We start from the raw sequence: 23,742 nt of genomic DNA on the forward strand, positions 1-23,742 counted from the left end.
TGAAAAGAGTGGATTTTGATTTGTAGGAAATCCGAGTGGAGAACTTCGCATGGACAACATGTGCCAATCAACAAATTGCACATAAACATAAACTATAGTCCAAGGCTTGCATGTGAAACTTCCTGCATACACTCCCGGATAACGCACAAATGCTGATCTCCTTTTTCTAGTTCCGATGGACACAATAAAATAATGAAAAGCTATTCAGAGATCTGCATCACATTGTTCAAAAGAAACACAATAAAAAGTGGTTTTGGAGTCGAAATCCGATCAATCTTCTTACCAATTGCCAGAGATGATGCGAAGCAACGTTGGCTCAAATGGAAGAAACAACGTAGCAAAAATGTCTGTGGTTGAAGAAGCCATGCGACTAAAGCTGGAGTGTTTTAGGACGCTATAAATTGCCACCACGGACTTCATTTAAACGATGCGCTCCAACTCTCTGGCATAACTCAATGTCTGGTTGATCAGTTGCAGCGCGGGTATTTCTTTGCAAGGTTGAGATTCTTTTGCCTTTTGAAAGAACACACAACCATTCTTGATTTCCCATTCCGGGTGTTCCTGCATAGAAGTATGATGTTAGAATCTCTTTTTTTTTAAGTTTTTGAATAATATTTTGTTGAGTTCATTTAGTTCGATAAGAGTCGAATAGAAATTTATTTAATATTTATTTATTATTAAGAGCCCATGTCCTGATGGACTCTGGGTGGAACTCTATAAATAGAGATGTAACTATTTCTTTTCAGCAAACAATGAAATATTATTCAGTCTTTTGACAAACCCTAGGAGACCGATCCCCTCGAAGTGATCAAGGAAGTTGATCCCCTCGAAGTGATCATCCCCTTTTCTCCCCTTTCTTCCATGATAAAACCCTAGGGTCTTATCATTTGGTATCAGAGCAGTGATCCTCGGTGTTCTCGCTGCAGATATCATCATCAAAAAGAAAAAATTCTGCAGCTACATCCTTCTCGAGCAAGAAAGAAGCTCGGCTAGCGAAACAGAGTCGACTGCTCGCTGGCCAGCGACCACAGCCGCCACTGCTTCCCGCCCAACGGACCACCCCCTCGTTGATCCTAGCCCTCGGCGAACCCCACGCCAACGCCGCCACTGTTTCCCGGCCAACAGACCACCTCATCCTGCTCGAGCAAGAAAGGGTCATCGTAGCTGTTTTTGTTAGGATCAAGAGCACTAAGAGGGGGGGGGGGGGTGAATTAGTGTAGTGGAAAACTTTCGATGATTAAAAAAATGTTCGTACGATAAAAGCGATTTCGGTAGAAAAGCCGATTCGTAAATCTCTTTAACTTGTAATCAAGCGAGATGTAGTTAAAGGAAATCTATGAAGGCAGTTTGCAGTTATGATGAAAGTTAAAATGTAAGCGCAAACTGAAATATAATGTTCGTACGATAAAACTGATTTACGTCTAAACGCCGATTCGGAAAATACTGAACTTTAAAACACGATCGTAAATGTGCAGAAGGCAGTAAGCTATTGAGGAGGTTTACAGTAAGGATAAGATGCTCAAAGTAAATGCAAACCGAGATTTAGAGTGGTTCGGTCAATCTTGACCTACATCCACTTTTGGCTTCCTCCACCGACGAGGTCACCGACGTCTACTAGAGGCCTTCCTTCAATAGGCGAAGGCCAACCACCCTTTTACAGTTTCACTCCTTTTGACGGGCTTAGGAGACAACCCTTACAGAATTTTCTCTCCTCTCTTTAAAGATCAAAACTTGGAAGAAAAGAGGGAGAAGAACTTTTGGCTTTTACAACAATTTTGAGCTCTAAAAATCACAAAATAAGATCAAGATTTCGGTGTGTTTTTGGTGCTCTTTCAGTGCTGAAAGGGTGGGGTATTTATAGGCCCCAACCCAGTTTGAATTTCGAGATCAAAACTGTCAATTCCCGGAATTCCGGGATCTGGCGGTTGCACCTCCTGACTGAGGCGGTTGCACCGCCTGGTAGAGCTCGAAGACTGAGCCTCTGGGCGGTGCCACCTCCTGTCAGGGGCGGTTGCACCTCCTGCCAAAGCTCGAAGAACGAGCTCAGGCGGTGCCACCGCCTGACTGAGGCGGTGCCACCGCCTGACTGAGGCGGTTGCACCTCCTGCCAGAGCTCGAAGACCAAGCTCAGGCGGTGCCACCTCCTGTCAGGGGCGGTTGGCAACCGCCCAGTCTCGCTCGGAGACTGAGCCCAAGCGGTGCCATCGCCTGGCTGGGGCGGTTCAACCGCTTGGCAGAAATCAGGGTCCGAATGGGTTGATCATTCGGCCCAATTTGGGTTTTTCAGGGGCCCAATTGCCCCAAGATTAAGTTAATGGGATCACCTCCCATTTCCATCTTAATCATTGTGCTAACTATAATATTTCCTAAGACATTTACTACAACTTGCTCCGGTGCGTCAATCGCTTCTTCCGGCGAGCTTCCGGTGAACTTCCGTCGATCATCCGATGAACCCTCGGTGATGCTCCTGCGGACTTCCAACAAACTCCTGGACTTGCGACGATCCACTTGGCGAGTTCCGACGAGCTTCTTTGGCAAGCTCATGGACTTCTCGAATTTGTTCCCGCAGAACCTCCGACGATTGTCCGAACTTCCGTCGAACTCTCGAACTCCCAACGTGATCATTGTCTTGATTCCGACGCAACTCCTGCTGCATATCTTACTTTCATCGTAGTTAATCCTGCACACTTATCTCAACATATAGATTAGATAACAAATGACAATTGACTTCATCATCAAAATCCGAGATTCAACAATCTCCCCCTTTTTTATGATGACAATCAATTGATAATGGAGTTCCCCCTGTCTATATGTCATACTTGAGATAAGTCATTCTTGAATTCAAAACCTTTGAATTCAAGAGACATATTGATAAGTTAAAATCATTTAAACTTATCAATACTCCCATCATGATTCCCATCATGATGTTTCTCTCTGAAGATGATGTCAAGGCTTGACATTCATTTTCAAATTTTACATTACAAGTTTGAATGATAGTAATAGTAGCAATTCATCATATTGTAAGATGTCAACATGTAAAACTACGAAGTAAGATTTTGATATCATTACATGATGCACACATTTCAAATGTTTTAGCAATTATTGCATTTCATCACATGGTAAGATATCAATACGTAAAATTACGATGCAAGTTTTTTGTTTGATATCTTGACACGATACAAACAAGGCATAGCATAGCATTAATACTCATATATTTCTCCCCCTTTGTCATCAACAAAAAGTGTGGTAATTGTGATACCAGGAGAATAATATAAGAAAATTTTGAGCATAAGTGTGATAATTGTTCATGCCTTTACTAGGTTCATGTTATTTTCCAATAATGAGTGATAGGAAATCAATTATACAAGCATATAAAGGAAAGCATGATATGTAGATCGCTTTGAATACTTCTTCCTTTTTATTTGTTATAATCTTTTTGCATGAAGGAGGTAGGCTATTTGTGAGTTTACTTTGAGTGAAGTTAAAATCGATGAGAGATTAAATTATGCTTCATTTTTACAAGGATCAAGATATGTATGTGAAACAAATCTTTGCAAGTAAAAACACTATCATCCATATTTCAATATGGAATTTATAAGTAGGAATCATTTCATCAAATCCATTTCAGAAAAATATTTTTCATATAATAAGTGTATGAGAAAATCCGATTGTTAGGATACCAATTGTTAAGCGAATCCGAAAATGAAATTAACACTTTCATGCAGTCGGACAAGACTATGCTATAGATTTTCAAATACAATCATGAAGACAAAACATGCTTATTGTTATGGAAATTTTTGTATTCAACACATAATTTCCAACATGTTATTTAGGCATGTAATGGTAATTAAGTGATTTGATCATTCAATAAAGTCCGAAAAATAATTTTAACTAGTTTATGTATTCGGACACATCAACATTCCTAATTCTCTTCTTATGAAATCAAATTGTTCTTCACTTAGAGGTTTTGTAAAAATATCAGCTAGTTGATGTTTAGTATCAATGAACTCTATAATCACATCATGATTAGTAACATGATCTCGTATAAAGTGATGTCTAATATCAATATGTTTTGTTCTTGAGTGTTGTATAGGATTCTTTGTTAAGCATGTTGCACTTGTGTTATCACATTTAATGGGAATATTTTTAAGATGAACTTTATAATCTTCTAAGATGTTTTTCATCCATACAACTTGTGCACAGCATGCACTTGCTGCAATATATTCAGCTTCGGTTGTTGATAGTGCAACCGAGTTTTGTTTCTTAGATGACCAGGAAACAAGGGCATGTCCTAAAAATTGACATGTTCCTGACGTGCTTTTTCTATCTAGTCTACAGCCGGCAAAGTCCGCATCAGCATAAGCAATTAACTCAAGATTCTCTGATTTTGGGTACCATAATCCTAGATTTGTGGTACCATTAAGATATCTAAGTATTCTTTTAACTGCTTTGAGATGAGATATCTTAGGGTTTGATTGAAATCTAGCACAAAGTCCTACACTGAACATGATATCTGGTCTAGTTGCAGTGAGGTAAAGTAAACTTCCTATGATGCCCCTATAAGTTTTTTGATCGAAGCTTTCTCCACTTTCATCAATTTCTAACTTAGTGGAGGTGCTCATAAGAGTGTTAATAGCTTTTGAGCTATTCATATTAAACCTTTCTAGCAAATTCATAGCATATTTAGTTTGACTAATAAAGATGTCATTGCTTAGTTGTTTGATTTGTAAGCCTAAGAAGAATGTTAATTCTCCCATTAAACTCATTTCGAATTCAAGACTCATAGTTTTAGCAAAATATTCACAAAGAGATTCATTCGTAGAACCAAAGATAATATCATCAACATAAATCTGAACAATGAGAAAATTATTTTCAAAATTCTTGATGAACAATGTAGTATCAACTTTGCCTTTTGTGAAATTATTTTCAATAAGAAAAGAACTAAGTCTCTCATACCAAGCCCTCGAAGCTTGTTTTAAACCATAGAGAGCTTTAGTTAATCTAAACACATGATTAGGGAGGCTATTATTTTCAAATCCAGAAGGTTGTTCAACATAGACTTCTTCGGAAATAAAGCCATTAAGAAAAGCGCTTTTAACATCCATTTGAAACAACTTAAAATTATTACTATTAGCGTAGGCAAGGAGCATCCTTATGGCTTCTAATCGAGCCATAGGAGCGAAGGTTTCTTCGTAATCGATACCTTCTTCTTGGTTGAAGCCTTTGGCCACTAATCTAGCCTTGTTTCTAACCACGATACTATATTCATCTTGCTTGTTTCTAAAAACCCATTTAGTACCAATAACTAAATGGTCAGTTGGCCTAGGAACAAGCTTTCACACCTCATTTCTCTCAAATTGATTTAATTCATCTTGCATTGCGATAATCCATGAATCATCTTTCATGGCTTCGTCAACACATTTGGGTTCAATTTGGGAGAGAAAAGCGACGTTGGCACCAAAATTTTTAAGAGAAGAACGTGTTTGAACCCCCTTTGATGTGTCTCCTAAGATTAGCTCCTTAGGATGAGCATCTACATACTTCCAATCCTTGGGTAAGGATGTTTCGGAAGTAGATGCATCCAAGTTGCTAGTTGGAGACGGGGTTTCATTTAAATTCAAGGAATCAAAATTAACATCATCATCAAAATCGTTTTTCCTGATTTCGGAAATCTCATTGAAAACAACATGAATGGATTCTTCAATAATTAAAGTTCTTTTATTGAAGATACAAAAAGCTTTAGAAACCGAAGAATAACCAAGAAAGATTCCTTCATCGGATTTAGCATCAAATTTTCCTAAGTTATCTTTTTCATTAATGATAAAACACTTACACCCAAAGACTTTAAAATATGAAACATTGGATTTTTTGTTGTTCCATAACTCATAGGGAGTTTTGGTGAGTAAGGGTCTTACTAGAACTATATTCAAAATATAGCATGCAGTGTTTACGGCTTCGGCCCAAAAATATTTGGGTAGGCTATGTTCATTCAACATGGTTCTTGTCATTTCTTGTAAATTTCGATTTTTTCTTTCTACTACTCCATTTTGTTGAGGATTTCTAGGAGTAGAGAAATTATGGTTGTATCCATTGAGTTCACAAAATTCTTGGAAATCATGGTTTTGAAATTCACCACCGTGATCACTTCTAATTGACGAAATCATAGAACCCTTCTCATTTTGAACAAGTTTACAAAACTTGGTAAAATATCTAAAGCATTCATTTTTCTGTTTTAAGAAGTAAGTCCATATGTATCTGCTATAGTCATCCACAATGACGAAGGCGTATTTGCTACCTCCTAGGCTTGATGTAGAGATTGGTCCGAACAAGTCCATATGGATCAATTGTAAGGGCCTAGAGGTGCTTATTTGATTCTTAGATTTGAAACTACCCTTAATTTGTTTACCTAATTGGCAAGCATCACATACATTATCTTTGATGAACTTGATATGAGGAATTCCTCTTACAAGTTCTTTAGATGATATTTGAGTGATTAGTTTCATGCTAGCATGACCTAATCTTCTATGCCATAGCCAAGCATCCTCATTCAAAACCAAAAAACACATTTCATTACACAAATCATTGATGTCAATAGTGTATACGTTATTTTGTTTTAATGCAATCATAGACGTGTTTTTGTGTGGTTTTTCAATGATACAAGCATTAGATTCGAATCTGACAATATATCCTTTATCACATAATTGACTAATGCTCAATAGGTTATGTTTTAAACCATCAACTAACAAAACATCTTCAATAAAGAAGTTGGATTTGTTACCTATGGTTCTTTTGCCAATGATTTTACCCTTGTTGTCTCCGAAGGTGACATAGCCTTCGTCTATGCTAGTGAGCTTAGAGAATTGAGATGGATCTCCGGTCATATGCCTTAAGCATCCACTATCAAGGTACCATCTCTTGCTCCTAGCTTGCGATGGTATAGGTTTCTACAAGAAAGGATGATCTTTAGGTACCCATTTGCTTTTGGGTGCCTCAAAAATAGATCTACATTGTTTATCATGTTGCATAGAATTTATCATGGTTCCTTTAGGAACCCAAATTAATTTGTTCGGACTAATTTTCTTGAATGGACAATAATACATTTTGTGTCCAAGTTTGCAACAAAAGTTGCATTTGCTTTGGTGTCGAACATGTAAGATGGGGCCTTTTATGAAGGTGGTTGGATTTTGGTGAGGACTTCTCACAAATCTGATTCCACTTCTTTTGGGAACGTGACCCTTGTTTGCAAGGATCATGTTCAAAGACTTGCTACTAACCTCGAATTTCTTCAAGGTGTCTTTAAGTAGCAAGTTTTCCTTTTGGAGAGTTTCTAGATCATGGCATTTTATGCATGAACCTAAACTATCATGATATTCAGTTTTTAACTTGTCAAAATTACAAGTAAGACTATCATGCTCCTTTTTTAGCAATTTGTATTTTCTACTAATAATCTTGCATTCATCAAATAAGTCATGGAAGACATTTAATAATTCGTCAAATGATAAATTTGCATCTATTAAATTCGTTACCTCCTCCCCGATGGCCATTAAGGCGTAATGAGCAACTTGCTCGGTGTTGGACTCCTCTTTTTCGGACGCGCTCGAGTGATCGAGTCATCCCACGTTGCTTTGAGCGCCTTCTTCTTTGATGTTCTATTTTTGACTTGAGGACAATCACTCTTGTAGTGTCCCGGCATTTTGCACTCATAGCAAATAACTTGGTCCTTCTTGGGTTCAAATTTATTTTTTGTTTCATTCTTAAACTTGTTTCTTTTAATGAATTTTTTAAATTTTCTTGTTAGAAGTGCCAAGTCATCGTCACAGTCCTCATCACTTGAGTTTTCTCTCAAGTGGTCTTCTGAAGTTCTAAGTGTCATATCCTTCCTGTTCTTTGGAAGGATGTCTTCTTGCTCTTCATGAGCTTTGCAAGTCATCTCGTAGGTCATTAATGACCCGATTAGTTCTTCAAGAGGGAAGTTGTTTAGATCTTTCGCCTCTTGAATAGCAGTGACTTTAGGATCCCAACTCTTAGGAAGGGATCTTAGAATCTTATTTACGAGCTCAAAATCCGAAAAACTTTTTCCGAGTCCTTTTAGACCGTTGATGATATCCGTGAAACGGGTAAACATGTCGCCAATAGTCTCACTCAGTTTCATCCGGAAAAGTTCGAAAGAATGTATCAAAAGATTGATTTTTGACTCTTTCACTCTACTTGTGCCTTCGTGAGTCACTTCGAGTGTGTGTCAAATATCAAATGCGGTTTCACAAACCGAAACACGGTTGAACTCGTTTTTATCAAGCGCACAAAATAAGGCATTCATAGCCTTTGCATTAAGAGCGAAAGTCTTCTTCTCCAATTCATTCCAATCGATCATTGGAAGAGAAGACTATGAAAATCCATTTTCGACAAGATTCCAAAGTTCAAAATCCATAGAAATAAGAAAGATCCTCATTCGGGTCTTCCAATAGGTGTAGTCCGTCCCATTGAACATGGGTGGACGTGTAATAGAATGGCCCTCTTGGTTTCCGGCGTATGCCATCTCTCTTGGGTTTTAATCCGTTTGAGAGTTAACCCCGCTCTGATACCAATTGTTAGGATCAAGAGCACTAAGAGGGGGGGGTGAATTAGTGCAGCGGAAAACTTTCGACGATTAAAAAGGTGTTCGTACGATAAAAGCGATTTACGTCTAAACGCCGATTCGGAAAATACTGAACTTTAAAACACGATCGTAAATGTGCAGAAGGCAGTAAGCTATTGAGGAGGTTTGCAGTACGGATAAGATGCTCAAAGTAAATGCAAACCGAGATTTAGAGTGGTTCGGTCAATCTTGACCTACATCCAATTTTGGCTTCCTCCACCGACGAGGTCACCGACGTCTACTAGAGGCCTTCCTTCAATAGGCGAAGGCCAACTACCCTTTTACAGTTTCACTCCTTTTGACGGGCTTAAGAGACAACCCTTACAGAATTTTCTCTCCTCTCTTTAAAGATCAGAACTTGGAAGAAAAGAGGGAGAAAAACTTTTGGCCTTTAAAACAATTTTGAGCTCTAAAAATCACAGAATACGATCAGGATTTCGGTGTGTTTTTGGTGCTCTTTCAGTGTTGAAAGGGTGGGGTATTTATAGGCCCCAATCCAGTTTGAATTTCGAGCTCAAAACTGTCAATTCCCGGAATTCCGGGATCTGGTGGTTGCACCTCCTGACTGAGGCGGTTGCACCGCCTGGCAGAGCTCGAAGACTGAGCCTTTGGGAGGTGCCACCTCCTGTCAGGGGCGGTTGCACCTCCTGCCAGAGCTCGAAGACCGAGCTCAGGCGGTGCCACCTCCTATCAGGGGCGGTTGCACCGCCCAGTCTCGCTCGAAGATTGAGCCCAGGCGGTGCCACCGCCTGGCTGGGGCGATTCAACCGCCTAGCAGAAATCAGGGTCCGAATGGGTTGATCATTCGGCCCAATTTGGGTTTTTCAAGGGCCCAATTGCCCCAAGATTAAGTTAATGGGATCACCTCCCATTTCCAACTTAATCATTGTGCTAACTACGATATTTCCTAAGACATTTACTACAACTTGCTCCGGTGCGTCAATCGCTTCTTCCGACGAGCTTCCGACGAACTTCCGTCGATCATCCGATAAACCCTCGGTGATGCTCCTGCGGACTTCCGGCAAACTCCTGGACTTGCGACGATCCACTTGGCGAGTTCCGACGAGCTTCTTTGGCAAGCTCATGGACTTCTCGGATTTGTTCCCGCAGAACCTCCGACGACTGTCCGAACTTCCGTCGAACTCTCGAACTCCCAACGTGATCATTGTCTTGATTCCGGCGCAACTCCTGCTGCATATCTTACTTTCATCGTAGTTAATCCTGCACACTTATCTCAACATATAGATTAGATAACAAATGACAATTGACTTCATCATCAAAATCCGAGATTCAACAGTTTTCCGGTCAACAAACCTCCCCCCTCGTCGACCCTTGGTGACACTACTTCCAGCCGTGCCACCACCACTGCCTCTCGACCTTGGGCAGCAACTTCCTCGCAGCGACCGAAATAGGGCAACTCACCGATTGCCCTTATTCCCAACCGCGCCACCACCAATTCCTCTTCTCCATTGACATTCACAACACCGCCGCCTCCCCCCTTGCTCTGCAACCTTTGCCACAGCCGCCGGTTGCCACCATCGCAGCCTCAACCCCGACCGCTTCAACGACGCCTCCCCCTTGCTCTACATCCTCTGTTGTAGAAACAGGGCAACTCACCGATTGCCCTTGTTCCCAGCCGCACCACCACTGATTCCTCTTCTCCACCGGCATTCACAACACCGTCACCTCCCCCTTTGCTCTGCATCCTTTGCTGCAATCGCCAGTTGCCACCACCGCAGCCTCAACCCCGACCACTTCAACGTCGCCTCCCCCTTGCTCTGCATCCTCTACCGCAACCACCGATTGCCATCACCCCAGCCTCAACCCCGGTTGCTCAGCAATCACTCCCATGGGTCGCAGTAGCTACAGCCACACCAACATCGTCACCTTCCATCCCCCGACGCTCTCACCCCACGCAGCGACAAAAACAAGGCAGCAACTCTTCCTCCTCGCAGCGACCGTAGCACTGCCATCGGCGTTCGCTTCCTCGGCAGCTTCGCGTCGACAGTGCTGATGCCCTTGACCAGACATCAGAAACAAGAACTAGGGATTACATATTTGCAATCTTATGCAATGGCTACTGATAACTCAGTGAAAGCACAAATTGAAGCATTGGAAACCAGAATTGAGAACTAGCTACAAGAAACCCTTAACGATTTCAAAAAGAGCCTATTGGAGAACTTAAACAAGTTTCAACAAGTTGGAAGTTCAAGTTCTGCATTAAATAGATCTAGAGATATAGGAAAATGGCCCCAAGAATATGACAAAAGCTACCCATGTGTTAAAGTGGAATTTCCAAGATGGGAAGATAGGGATCCGACCAATTGGATCCCTAGGGCAAAAAAAATTTTCGTTTTCACAGAACCCCAGAAGAATCCAAGGTGGAAATAACCTCAATCCAACTAGATGAGGATGCAATCCAATAGTATGATTGGTACGAAACTTATCATGGAGTCCCCTCGTGGGAGCAATTCAAGAGAGGGCTTCTTGTTCGCTTTGGACCATCTGAATATGAAAATGTTGATGGACAGCTCGTCAAAATTCGTCAGATTTCTACAGTATTGGAATATCAGAGCAGGTTTGAACGATTGTCCAATCAAGCCAGAGATTGGTCTGAACGACAATTGGTGGGTACATTCATCGAAGGACTTAATCCATATATTAGGTGTGAAGTTAAGGCTTGTCAACCCCGCACTATGATCGCTGCAATATCATTTGCACGTTTACATAAGGAAAAAATCAGTAGAGAAAATCGTCGAAACAGAAGTGACAACAAACAGATGAACAACAAGCCACCCGCCCTCATCTATTCCCAACCGAAACCCTAACACCCGAAGGCTAACCCGAGAAGAACTCAAGGAAAGATCAGCGAAGGGTTTGTACTAGCACTATAATAAAAAGTGGAGTAGGGAGCACCGATGTAAATAATGGCAACTTCTGATGATTGAACCAATTGGAGAGGACCTAGAAGCTAACAATGTGGACTCCGATCATAAAGGTATGGATTCTGATGATGATGTTGGACCTATCATACATACAGTGCATGCATTAGCCGACTACTATAACCTGCAAACTATGAAAGTTGGAGGAACTTTGGAACATTAGCATGTTACAGTTTTGATTGATACTGGTAGCACTAACAATTTTATGGACAGTATGGTTGTTGATCGATGATTGGCCTACCACATTAAAGACTGTAACAAATTCGAAGTAAAGGTCGCTGATGGACGAATTTTAACTTGTGATAGCAAATGTTCGAAGATAAAGTTGATTATACAGGGCCAAGAGTTGCTTGTGGAATTCTTTTTGCTACCCTTGGAAGACTTGGAAGAGGTGCTTGGAATTCAATGGCTATGGTGATGTTTCGTGGAATTTTTCTAAACTAATCATGAAGTTTTTTATTAATGGAAAGCAGGTGATCCTAAAGGGAAGACATGGAAGTAAGGTCACAACTACCACTAGCCATCGGATGGAGAGGGTTTTTCAGAAGACTGTAACACCAAAAGGCCAACCTATTGCTTACATTATCAAGAAGTGGAGACCGTACTTACTTGATCAACGGGTTGTGATGCGCCGCAGATACCCTGTGACTGAAGTGCTGAAATAGAAACTCCTCAAGTTTGATGCTGCTTAACTTTGAGGACAAGACTGATTTGAAGAGGGAGGGAATTGTTAGGATCCCTTTATTTTTTGAGTTCTTGAATAATGTTTTGTTGAGTTTATTAGGTCCGATAAGAGTCGGATAGAGGTTTATTTAATATTGATTTATTATTAAGAGTCCAAGTCCTGGTAGACTTTAGGTGAAACTCTATAAATAGGGATGTAACTGTTTCTTTTCAACAAGCAATGAAATATTATTCAGTCTTTTGACAAACCCTCGAAGGTCGATCCCCTCGAAGTGATCATCCCCTTTCTTCCATGATAAAACCCTAAGGTCTTATCATGTGAAAAGAAGACATGAAGTGTTGAGAAAAACTTTATTGATGATCCTGACATATAGGCAAAATAATTTCTAATATGCCAAAGAAATTGTAAATTATCTTATATCTGTAACCAGAAGTATCTTAGCAACTGTTGGAATAAGCAATACATCATACGTAGGGATAGGACTCGAAAAGAATCAGCTACTTCTAAGAAATCAGCTACATAGGGATAGGCCACCACATTAAAGACCGAGAGGCTAACTACAATTTTAACTACCTAAAAATAAGGAAATCATCAAGTTCCTGACTAAATTCACAAACCCAAATTGCAAATTTTAGATGAAAGTTATAATAATCTCAATCACCTTGTCATATATATATCAGGTGGTTCATGATGGGCAAGATTGCTCTACCTAGAGAATGAAGAGAGTATAACCATAAACTTATGAAACTTGCAGGTTAAAAGATAAAAGATAATATAACTATAACATGAATTAGTTTCATGATTAGCAAAAATATCCACAGAAGTCAAAGGATCTTTAACAGATGATACAATCATGTAATTTGCCCTCTCAAGCTGAAATTGCAAACTTTAGCCTGTGTCACCTGTTGGGTGAAATGCATCAGTTTATGACCTTATTCAGTTTATCTTGTTTCAAGAAATTAACAAACACTGGAGAACATAATACAAGATCAAAAGTCTGTTGAATCTCGAATTTTGATGATGAAATCAATTAATAAATTAATGATCTAATCCATGTGTTGAGATAAGTGTTGTAGGATTAACTACGATAATGGATAAGGCATAAAGTAGATATTGGGCCAGAGTTAAAGATCGAACGATATGACAGATTTAGACGATGTGTCGGAAGCTCACCGAGAGTTCGTCGGGAGTACGCCGAGAGTTCGTCGGGAGCTTACCGAGAGTTCGTCGGGAGTTCCCCAAAAGCGTGCCGAGAGTTCACCGGAAGTTCATCGAGACTTCGCCGAAAGAATGATTGACATACCAGACAAAGATTGCTTAGTTAATGCCTTCATTGTCGTAGTTAAAACTTAGATTAAGTTAGGATTAGGAGGTAATCCCACTAACTCAGTTAAGGGCCAACTGGGCCCAAATTATGACTGAATTGGGCCAAGAGAAAGGCTCATTCAGTGACCCAAGCCAAGGCCGACGATGGCACCGCTTGAGACTCGATCTCCCAAGTTGTTTGGGCGATGGTATCGCTAGTAATTAATGCTGTCAGGCAATGGTATCGCCAGAGCCCCGTCTCCGAGGCTCTGTCAGGCGATAGTACCGTCAGACTAGGTGATGGTACCGCCTAATGTCAGAGTGTCAAGTAGTAGTACCGCCCAGTACTGGCGGTACCACCGCCAATACCCCGAAAACCCAAGATGAGACACTTTTTGACTCCAATTCTGAAGCTATTGGGGCCTATAAATACCACATTCCTTTCTGCATGAAAGGGTATCAAACTGTGGACAAAATCTTGAAGTGTTGGGGTGTGAAAGAATTGTAAAAGTGCTAAGTGTCCTCTCTTTCTTCAGCCTTGTTATCATTAGAGAAGAGGCGTGAGAGTTGTAAGGGTTGTCTCTTAAACCCGTGAAAAGAAAAAAGCTTTGTAAGAAGGTGATTGGCCTTCGCCTATTGAAGGAAGACCATTAGTGGACGCTGGTGATCTCAACGGAGGAGGAATCAAAAGTGGATGTAGGTCACAACGACCGAATCACTGTAAATCTAGTATGTTATTTCCTTACTGCTTTCTTTCACTACTTAGCTGCATTCTACACTTCGCATTTACTTTAAGTCATTATTTTCATTACTTTCCGATACGGGCTTTGTCGAAACGATTGTATCGAAAGAAATTTTCCAAATCAACGAAATTTTTATCGCTGCACTAGTTCACCCCTCTCTCTCTCTCTCTCTTAGTGTCGTCTCCTCTCTCTCTTAGTGTCGTATTGATCCTAATAAAGTCACTGTTGCAAATAGTTAATATAAAAAGGAGAAACATAATGGAACCTTTTTTCTAGTTCATGCTAAAAACACTATAGTAGTCATGATCATCTTAACTAAGGAAAAGTCATACTACTGAGAAGTAAAAGATCAACAGAAGAAAAAAGTATATATCTACAAAAACTTTATACCTCTGTGATATACTCCGAAAGCTCTTGGTCCGTAGAGAACATTAAAATTTTCTTGGCATTATTAATTGACAAATAATCATAGGCTTTTTCACTGCACCCAGCAATCTCATCTCTGCAAGTAAAAGGAACCATGAATTTGCTTTCAAATAACTTGCAAATTACAATTATATAACTGACAATATGGACAGGGCACTTTACCTGACTGTCTTCGCAAGAAGATCCAAGAAATAAACATAAGTATCATGTGGCACAGTCTGTCTCGCACTTAATACACGATTATAAGCACCTTCCATGAAAGATTGTTCCAACTCCACGGCATGCTTGATGCAAGGATTCTCCAAAGCACTTTGTGGAAGGAGTTCAAGTTCAGTATGGAATTCCGCTATTCTGTTTTGTACAAGCAGCCTCAGAAGGTTAAGGCCCAAGATTGGGTACTCTTGGGGTGACGGTGGTATTATGCCACTGTTCAATAAAAGGCATAAAGAAGTAAGATATGGAAGATGCCAAGTAGCCATGCACTTTATACAAATTCACATAACATCTTTATCTCAAACCAACATATAATGAAAATGGATATAATTTTGTAACAGTATCATCACCAAAGATACAAAACAAGTAAATTAGTTAGGTCATCATTTTCCCATTGTAACTAGTCAGTAGGAGGAATTTGACCAATACATGAGCACCATACCATAATTATCATAGCATATTGCAGGTCACATCTAGTTGATATACAAAATGATCTACCATGTATGACCAATATGCTGGTGTAATCATTTTCTAGTATAATCTATATGTTCTGCCAGTCATAGTCAAAGTTCAATCTAGTATAATCTCTCTCTCTCTCTCTCTCTCTCTCTCTCTCTCTCTCTCTCTCTCTCTCTCTCTATATATATATATATATATATATATATATATATATATATATATATATAACAGCAAACTTAACAAAAGAATGAATTTCAAAGAACATACCAAGTATCAGTATAGAACGGTTTGAGTTGAAAGAAATCTCTTTCAAAAGAATCTTGATCTTCAGTCTTCACACTCAAGACAACAGCATGCTCATATATATCTCCTGAAAATTCTCCAGCAACAGCAATCATGAATTCATTTTGCAAACAATTTTATTAAATTTAGAAGTTTACAATAATTAATGCAATCCAAAAAGGAAAAGAGAAGTTTTAGCATAATTGAACCGATAAAAATGAGCATTCAAAAATCTCTATAGATGATATACACGAGATACAAACAAAAAACAAGCATCAATGTCAAGTGAGAGTGTGGAAGTTGATATCAAATAGATATGACTGAGGGCTGCATTTGCCAGCCGTCATTCAGCTTGACAGCACATGTGAAATTAAAAACCTTGGATAACAAAGATGAAACAGTCCATATAATGTTCTTTATTTTACTTTCAGGATCACTGGTTTGCTTTGCATAAATCTTTAACGACCTTATTATCCTTAATCTGGATATCTAGAGAATTAATTAAAAAATTATCATACAAGTATAGACAATTGAGAATTTAACTTCAAACTCCCTGACCTGTTTCTCCAGAATTTTCTGAAGGCAGAGACATGCAAAGGATTATGGGACTAAACTGAGTCAAGCAGTTCCACAAAGATTAAATAACAAGTGCATTAGACAAATAAGAGTGTTGACAGAAACAATTTTGATCGTTACATTGTCATGTAAAAGGCCTAAGGTATTGAAAATCTTAAGACACAATTAGCCTATATTTTGGCAACAATAGTAAAACATGAAATGAACAAAGTGCCAATCTGGAGAAGAAAGAGCCCAGCTGATTACCTAAGTGGATTAATCAGTCCATATTTATAGGTCAGCATCAACATGGAAACCAACTTCAATTTCCTGTTTATCAGCTTTGAAAGACAAGGTGAAAAAAATGATGATGCATAAAGTAGCACATGTGCTTCTTTAGTGTTTCCTATGTTTCTGTAATGCTTTTACTAATGATTGTAATTTGTGGCACAAGGAAGTGCTGCTATCTTTGTGGCCTGGGACAATTGGCACAATCATGTTTCATCGTAGCCAATATATTGATGTCTTTGGCATCAATCAACATGTTGCATGCTGATAACATTTTGACATAAAGTTTCATATAGTCCTGACACATGCCAACTGCCACAACAATCCTTGGTTTTTTAGATAATAATTGCCCACAATTATAAACTAGATTCCATCAAGCAAAATGTGCAGCATTGATCGAAAACTTTTAGATATGAATTGCATATAGGAATGAAGATCCCATTAACCAGTGAAATCAAATGACCAATACTATATTGGAAGGCAACATGCTGTCACATAAGTGCTAAACTGCCATACATGCTTCATTAATAACTGAAAAACAGGAAAAGGAATAAATCCTTATGAGATAAAATTTTACTTGCAATTGTCAGTTCCTGGACAGCATTTGGTGTTTCCTGATATGATGGTGGCAAACTAGGAAATTTTGTCAGCAGAACCTGAAAAGTTAACAACAGCTTTTACATACAAGAAATCCTAGAAATATAAGAGGTTTCACTGAGTAAAATAATAACATAAATAAAAACAAAACTAATTACAAATGATTGCATTACTACTATCCTTAAAAGTGATTTATCATGGCCTTGATTATGTAACATAAATATTAAAAAATCATTATAATGGCCTTCACTATGTAAAATATATAAAAAAAAATCCATTGTAAATCCTGAGATTCCAAATAAATTTCACAAAGACATTGTAGGCTAGTAACCATATATTTGACCTATCAATTTGACCACATTAGTAATTGATCTAATTTGCAAGCATCACACCCCCAAGATGACATCCTAGAGGCATGAACTTATCTTAAAAAGAATATAATTTTTTAACTCTCCATAATCCAAACCTAGGATCCATAACATAAAAATTTGAGGACACCAGATGCATTTAATTCTCATTCACACACACTATAAAACCTATGCAATTTATAATCATTCAACACATCGCTTAATAATCACTTATAAACTCAAAAAAATCATTAACAATCACTTATAAACTCACAAGATCAATGAAACACTATAATCACATCAACATAAAAACTTCAGATTTAACATTCTAACTTTCAAAACATGAAAGGTCTTTTAACATTTATAACACACACTAACTCATACTTTTGGATAATATTACAAGCAAGGTGTTCTTTACAATAACATCTTGTTAAACCACTAAAAACATGCCACAAACTTCTAACATTCCACTACCCACTACCCACCCAAAACTAACATGAGTGTGAGTGACAAACTAACCTGCAAAATTTATATAGCAACAATGTAGGCTACAAAGCTCAATGATTGACTAGCATATCCAATGCATAAAGATGACAAATCATGTGGCATAAGCATCAAGGTGCAAAGCATGGATTCAAAAGAATAAATATCATTTCATTATATTCATACTTGACAAGGGAGCAAAGAACAACATATGAGCCTATCAAAAACAATTGCAAGGAATGAGCTCAAGTGCGGAGTCATATTCAACATTCCATTCAATTCATTGATATCAAAGGAGCATACAACAACATATGAGCAAATCAGAATCAAAATGTAAGGTATGAGCTTAAGAGTCATGTCTGATATTTCATTAATTCATTGATAGCAAGGGAGCAAAGAATAACTTATAAGCAAGTCAAGATTCAAAAGTATGAACTCAAGTGTCATATTTGATATTTCATTTGAATCATTGATAACAAAGAAGCAAGGAGCAACATATTAGCAAATCAATATCAAATTGCAAGGCAATGAGCTCAAGAGGAGAGTCATATTTGACATTTCGTTCTTCTGGCAGAATCTATAAGGTAAATTGCACGAGATGTTCGGATAGGCAATTATGCTCCAATTTATTCAAACAAGATATTGTTCGAAAGATATACGAGTCTACTTTCAAATAAAATAGGTTTTACAAATTAGAAATGTCTACAAAAACGTGCAAGCAATTTAATGCAGACAGGCCAAAACATATCCTCTTTGTTTAGCAGAATTCAAGAGATCAAAAGAATTCATCATTCGGACAGCCATTTGTCCTTCAAATCATTCAAATAGGGTATTGAATGAAAGATATTATAGTCTAGTTTTCATCCGAAGATATTTTACTTGATTTAGAGTTTTGCACAGAACACGATAATTAAAACAAGGCAACTCGAATCATTTTGCCTCTATTTCACAGAATTCGAGAGATCAATTAAAATAAATATTTTGATAGACAATTGTACTTCAAATCAGTCAAACAAGGCACTGACAGAAAGATAATCAAGTTTCTAACAAAAGAGAGTTTGCTCAATTTCAAGCTTTGTACAGAATATTATAGTTAAAATAAGACAGATAGGTCAAAATTTATAAAATTCCAACATTACAAATTTACAACTCAATTGAGGTTGATGCTATCGGAAAGAGGCAAAGCTTTATAAATTATTCATAAAAAAGAAGGAATCAAAGATAACACTGTAGAATACGATAGAACACTTGCCTTAAAAAACTAATCCCAAAGATGTTGAATTAGCCCGAATTCCTTAACCAAAGCAAGAAGACTTTGCTTCTTCTTCTCCACTTTCTTCCATTCTTCCCTTCACTAGGTAAAGGGCAACAAGCTTCTAACTTGGTAATCTTTTTTCACTTTTGTTCTCTAATTACAAGTGTATAGATAACACAAAAGGTTGTAATGTGGCAAGCATGCAACATAGAGGCATAGGTGTCAACAGTTTAGTAAGCATGGATGGCAAACTACTTTATTTAGCTAGTGACACGTACTCCACTTCCTCTATTCTCTCTTTTCTTTTCATATTTTTTCTTCTCCACTAACCTAATATGAAAACTTCACAAATCATATCCAAATTCTAGGATTCACAATTAGGTCCCTAGCATTAATCCTCCAATATAAAATTACTTAATACAAGAAATTATTAAATAAATTCTCACATTAAAATAATAATAAAATTTTGTCATATCATAAATAATTCAAAAATGAGAGATATTACAGCAAGAACTACTAAAGATCATTGCATAGGAAAATTATAATAATGAGACTAGTTATGTGAAAGAACATCAAACGAGGTAGGGTTACTAATAGAGATAACCTTGGGGGTTGGGAAGGTGAATTTTAGATTAATTTCAGCTTCTACAGAAGGATTAAATTTAGGATTGATTGGTTCAAGGACATGGGTATATAGCTGAACAGAAATAGAAAGATAAAAAAATCTTTCTGAATCAAGGCAGAAGTAATGTCTTCGATAATCTGCGCTTCTTATAGATGAAATAAAAAGAGTTCAAACAGAAAGATCCTTGCATGTCCTCAAAGATTATAACTACATTGAGATTAATTGTGCAGATTTAACATAAAGGTAATGGTTCACAAGGGCATGAAACTCTAGGTTGACTGATTAAGAATGTCAAATAGCATCTCAAGAAAATGACTTGAACCAGCATAATGTCAAGGAGGTAGTATCTGAATCACTATAATTCATTCCCAAGAGGTAGAGAGATCCTGTATCCTACAGAACACTTATACACTTAAAAATAGTAAGCCTACTACTAGATGGATAATTTTTCATGGAGCATACTCAAATGGTTGCTAATGATAAGATAATTCAGTTTGCTTTCCCTCACATGACTAGTCTGGAGGCAGCTGGTGTAATAGATATATTTTTTAAAGGACCTAATTGCAAATGATAACTTAAGAAGGGTCAAATTGACCCTTTAAAAAAAGAAAAATAGAGAAAACGAAGTAGAAGAGAAGAGAGAAACAGAGGAAGAAAGAGAGAAAAATAAATAGAAAGAGGAAGAGGGAGAGAGACAAAGAAGGAAGAAATTTACCAAGCCTTCATTTTGCCACCAAGGAAATCATATGAGAGCTCAGAAAATCAAGGAGGTAGTATTTGTAGGAAACTGTAATCATGCTCATGACAAAAGATGACAGAGGAAAAGAAAAAAAATGTCAAGATGACAAAAAAGAGGAAATTGACAAAATTCTGGAATAAAAAGAAAATATGACTATATATATATATATATATATATATATATATATATATATATATATATATATATATATATATAATTTGAAAATTCTACATATGGTGTAGTTGTTTATGTTTTATGTGCGATTAGTAAATTATATTTTTGTATAATTAGGATAGGGCATCTTGATTATTGAGTGAGTTTAAGGATCCATGACCAATGTAACTATCCAATAACTATCTCTAGCTTGTTTTGAAAAGTAATACTACATTTGTTTGCATTTAATGTATAAGTTTGCAAATTGTGAAAATATATGATTTGCACCTATTAAACGAAATAGGTATTGGTTTTCAAAACTATCTGTTTTGATAATATAATTATTCAAAAATATTGAAAAATATTTTTAGATTTAAATGTTTTATGAGTCTGTTACATTTGAAGTAAAGTGTAAAATGAATATGTACAAACGTTAGTTTGCTAAATGCATTTGATACCTTATATTGCATGACATTCAGTTGTCTAGTGGGTATCACTATGATCAGCACCCTAAACCCTACAAAAGTTATATATTGGTATATGTTTTAGAAACTAAAACGTGACCCATGGATAAATATGTTACCTACAACATAGGAGGTAAACAAACTTCTAGATCTTGTCACAAAATATAACGTGGTCACAGCCATTAGTACTACTATGGCTACTATTCTACCATATACCTTCAGCTATAGTAATGTTTATTTATGAATTCAGATTTGCATTCTTCGATATATTTATTTAATTTGCGAAGAGTTATCGGTAGACACTTATAAGAATGCAACATCTATTCTGATATGTAAGTTAACCGTATATGTGACTTTATTTCTGAAATGTGCTTTGAAAAGATATTCTAAGTACTTCATATGAACAAATTTATAGTTTGAGATGCATATAAAGGTTGTGTATGATTTTATCTAAATACTAAAAAAATAAAGGACTTAAGGTTCTTGTACCTTTTGTTTTGAAAGTAAGATTGAATGCAAGACCTTATAAGTTTTAAACAAATTATTTATTGGTACATATTTGTGATCATTTTTGTCTAGTATGTGAATTATGATGCTTACTAAGTTGTTGCTTGCTCATATGTTTATTCTTTTTTTTTTTTTCAAAATCCCAAAAGTAGAATGTCATAGACATGTTTAAGGAAAAAATTTGTGATTCGGAACCCTCTTACGTTTTGGACTTGTATAATATTAAAATAATATGCTGCTTCTAGATCCGATATGGAGATCTTGTAAGTATGTATCTAAACTTGTGTTGAATGGGATACAAGGTTCTTTTGGTCGTTTATATGATTGAATATGACTTCCAGGATGTGTACATGAATTATGTCACTTGTTCAGGTTTACGCCTTATAATTTTCATAGGGTTTCTTATGGAAATTGCGGTGTTTCTAGCTAAATTGGAGAGTTAAAGATGATGTTGCAAATAAACACATTACATTTTGGTACAACACATTGCAAATGGCATGACAATAGGGCAACTAGTATCATTTTATTCTCGAGAAGAAAAGTAATTAATGTAGGTTGTAACCTTTTCAAACAGTTATCTTTGACTGTGTATAAATAAATATACATGAATATAGCAAGCAATTCATGTACTCCAAAATTTTGGTTTCGGATTATTTTTCTACAAGTCTAAATTTCAATTATTTTCCTAAGTTCCATCACATCATCACCTTGCAGGAGTAGGTTCCACGTAGATTTCTGTGCAGAACCCTAAAAAGCTCGAATCAAGCGTTCGGGGGTTTTTTGATCCATTGATCCACAAAGAACAAGGTTAGAAACCGTGCTAAATCTGCAACAATCACCCAGGGAAACCCTCCAGGCGAAGCAATTGAAAGAAGAAGGCACATCTCTCGGCACCAATCCCTTCTAATTTCTGGAACGAAGGGGAGATGGGAGAGCGGAGCGTACCTTGAGGTGGGAGAGGAGATCGGTGCAGGCGCCGAAATCGTTCCTCACGAACGCGGCTTTGAAGCGCTCGAAGAGCTGCGTGACTTCCACCAGCTTCGGATCCATCTCTCTCGTCGCCTCCTCTCTTCCGATCAAACCCCAACCTTCGCTCCTCTCTCTCTCCTCCAATCATCATAATATAATTGGACGGCGATTTACATATCGAAAGGAAAGGTTGTAGGGCTGGGATTCCCTGTCATGCATCATGCAGGATTCACGCAGCCGGCCTACAGAGGTTTCATGGGCCTCACATCAACTTAGCCTTTAGAAGTTGGCCCTAATTGGTCCGAGATGTGACCACTTTTAAGTCCCAATTGGATTCACATAAATGGGTCGGAGTGGGCGATGCAATCCACCTGTGAGTCTCATTAACGGGTCCAGTTCGAACCTACATCAAGTACACCCGTCATGCTGGACCTGGACTGGAATGTGAGTCGAGTTAAACAGGATCTTGGTCTAAATTAACTTCTGCTTGGGCCTACGTGGGCCCAACTAGGATCATAAACCTGGCTATAAAGTGATGCACATATAAGTTCAGCAAATCATTGTATTGTTTCTATCATTTTCTTACCAAATATGTTCAAGAAGTTTAAAAGGTGTGCAAGTCCTTCCAGAGTTAAACGTAATAAAACTTAAGAGTCCTAACTTAGAGAGCATACTTGAGAGGACATTTTATAATGTTGTTTCATGATCGTTTGTTCAAATATGTGCATTAATATTTGGAATGATTATGCACCTCTCTTCGTTTGGGTGAGATCGATATCAAGATGTTAATCAATATAGTATCGGGGCTATTGGATACATGACATCAAAGTGTTGTCACATGATACCATACCAAAGTATCGATTACGTAGCATCAAGATCTCGATTATATATGATAGGAGAATGATGATATTGTTGACACCTTGCCATATAGTCGACACCTTGATACTACATAATCAACGCATTAGTGCCATGTGACCACCAACACAAGGATGTTTAACAATTCGATGTCATATTGGTTAATATCTCGACATGGTACCCCTCTTCATATATTACAAATCGTATTGACAACT

The 23,742-nt window shown here is 37.7% G+C and overlaps 1 protein-coding gene across 3 annotated transcripts; it reads right to left on the reverse strand.

The window, feature by feature from the left end:
• Positions 1–22,822, reverse strand: LOC135583344 (26S proteasome non-ATPase regulatory subunit 8 homolog A-like). 3 transcript variants are annotated; one of them, XR_010492298.1, is made up of 7 exons: positions 22,649–22,820; positions 17,111–17,189; positions 15,676–15,778; positions 14,899–15,162; positions 14,701–14,812; positions 284–561; positions 1–166 (listed from the first exon to the last, which is right to left on the reverse strand). XR_010492298.1 is itself a non-coding variant. In XM_065131429.1 (6 exons), exons 1-6 carry the CDS (start codon positions 22,751–22,753, stop codon positions 421–423), a joined length of 804 nt encoding a protein of 267 aa, XP_064987501.1. In that variant the 5' UTR covers positions 22,754–22,820; the 3' UTR covers positions 1–420. The 3 variants fall into 3 exon arrangements, 2 of the variants coding, with proteins under 2 accessions (XP_064987501.1, XP_064987502.1); XM_065131429.1 differs by having other exon boundaries at positions 1–561; XM_065131430.1 differs by lacking the exons at positions 1–166; positions 284–561 and adding an exon at positions 729–1,136 and having other exon boundaries at positions 22,649–22,822.
• Positions 22,823–23,742: the final 920 nt, after the last annotated feature.

Source organism: Musa acuminata, chromosome BXJ2-11 (genome assembly GCF_036884655.1).
Source record: "Musa acuminata AAA Group cultivar baxijiao chromosome BXJ2-11, Cavendish_Baxijiao_AAA, whole genome shotgun sequence".
NCBI lineage: Eukaryota > Viridiplantae > Streptophyta > Magnoliopsida > Zingiberales > Musaceae > Musa > Musa acuminata.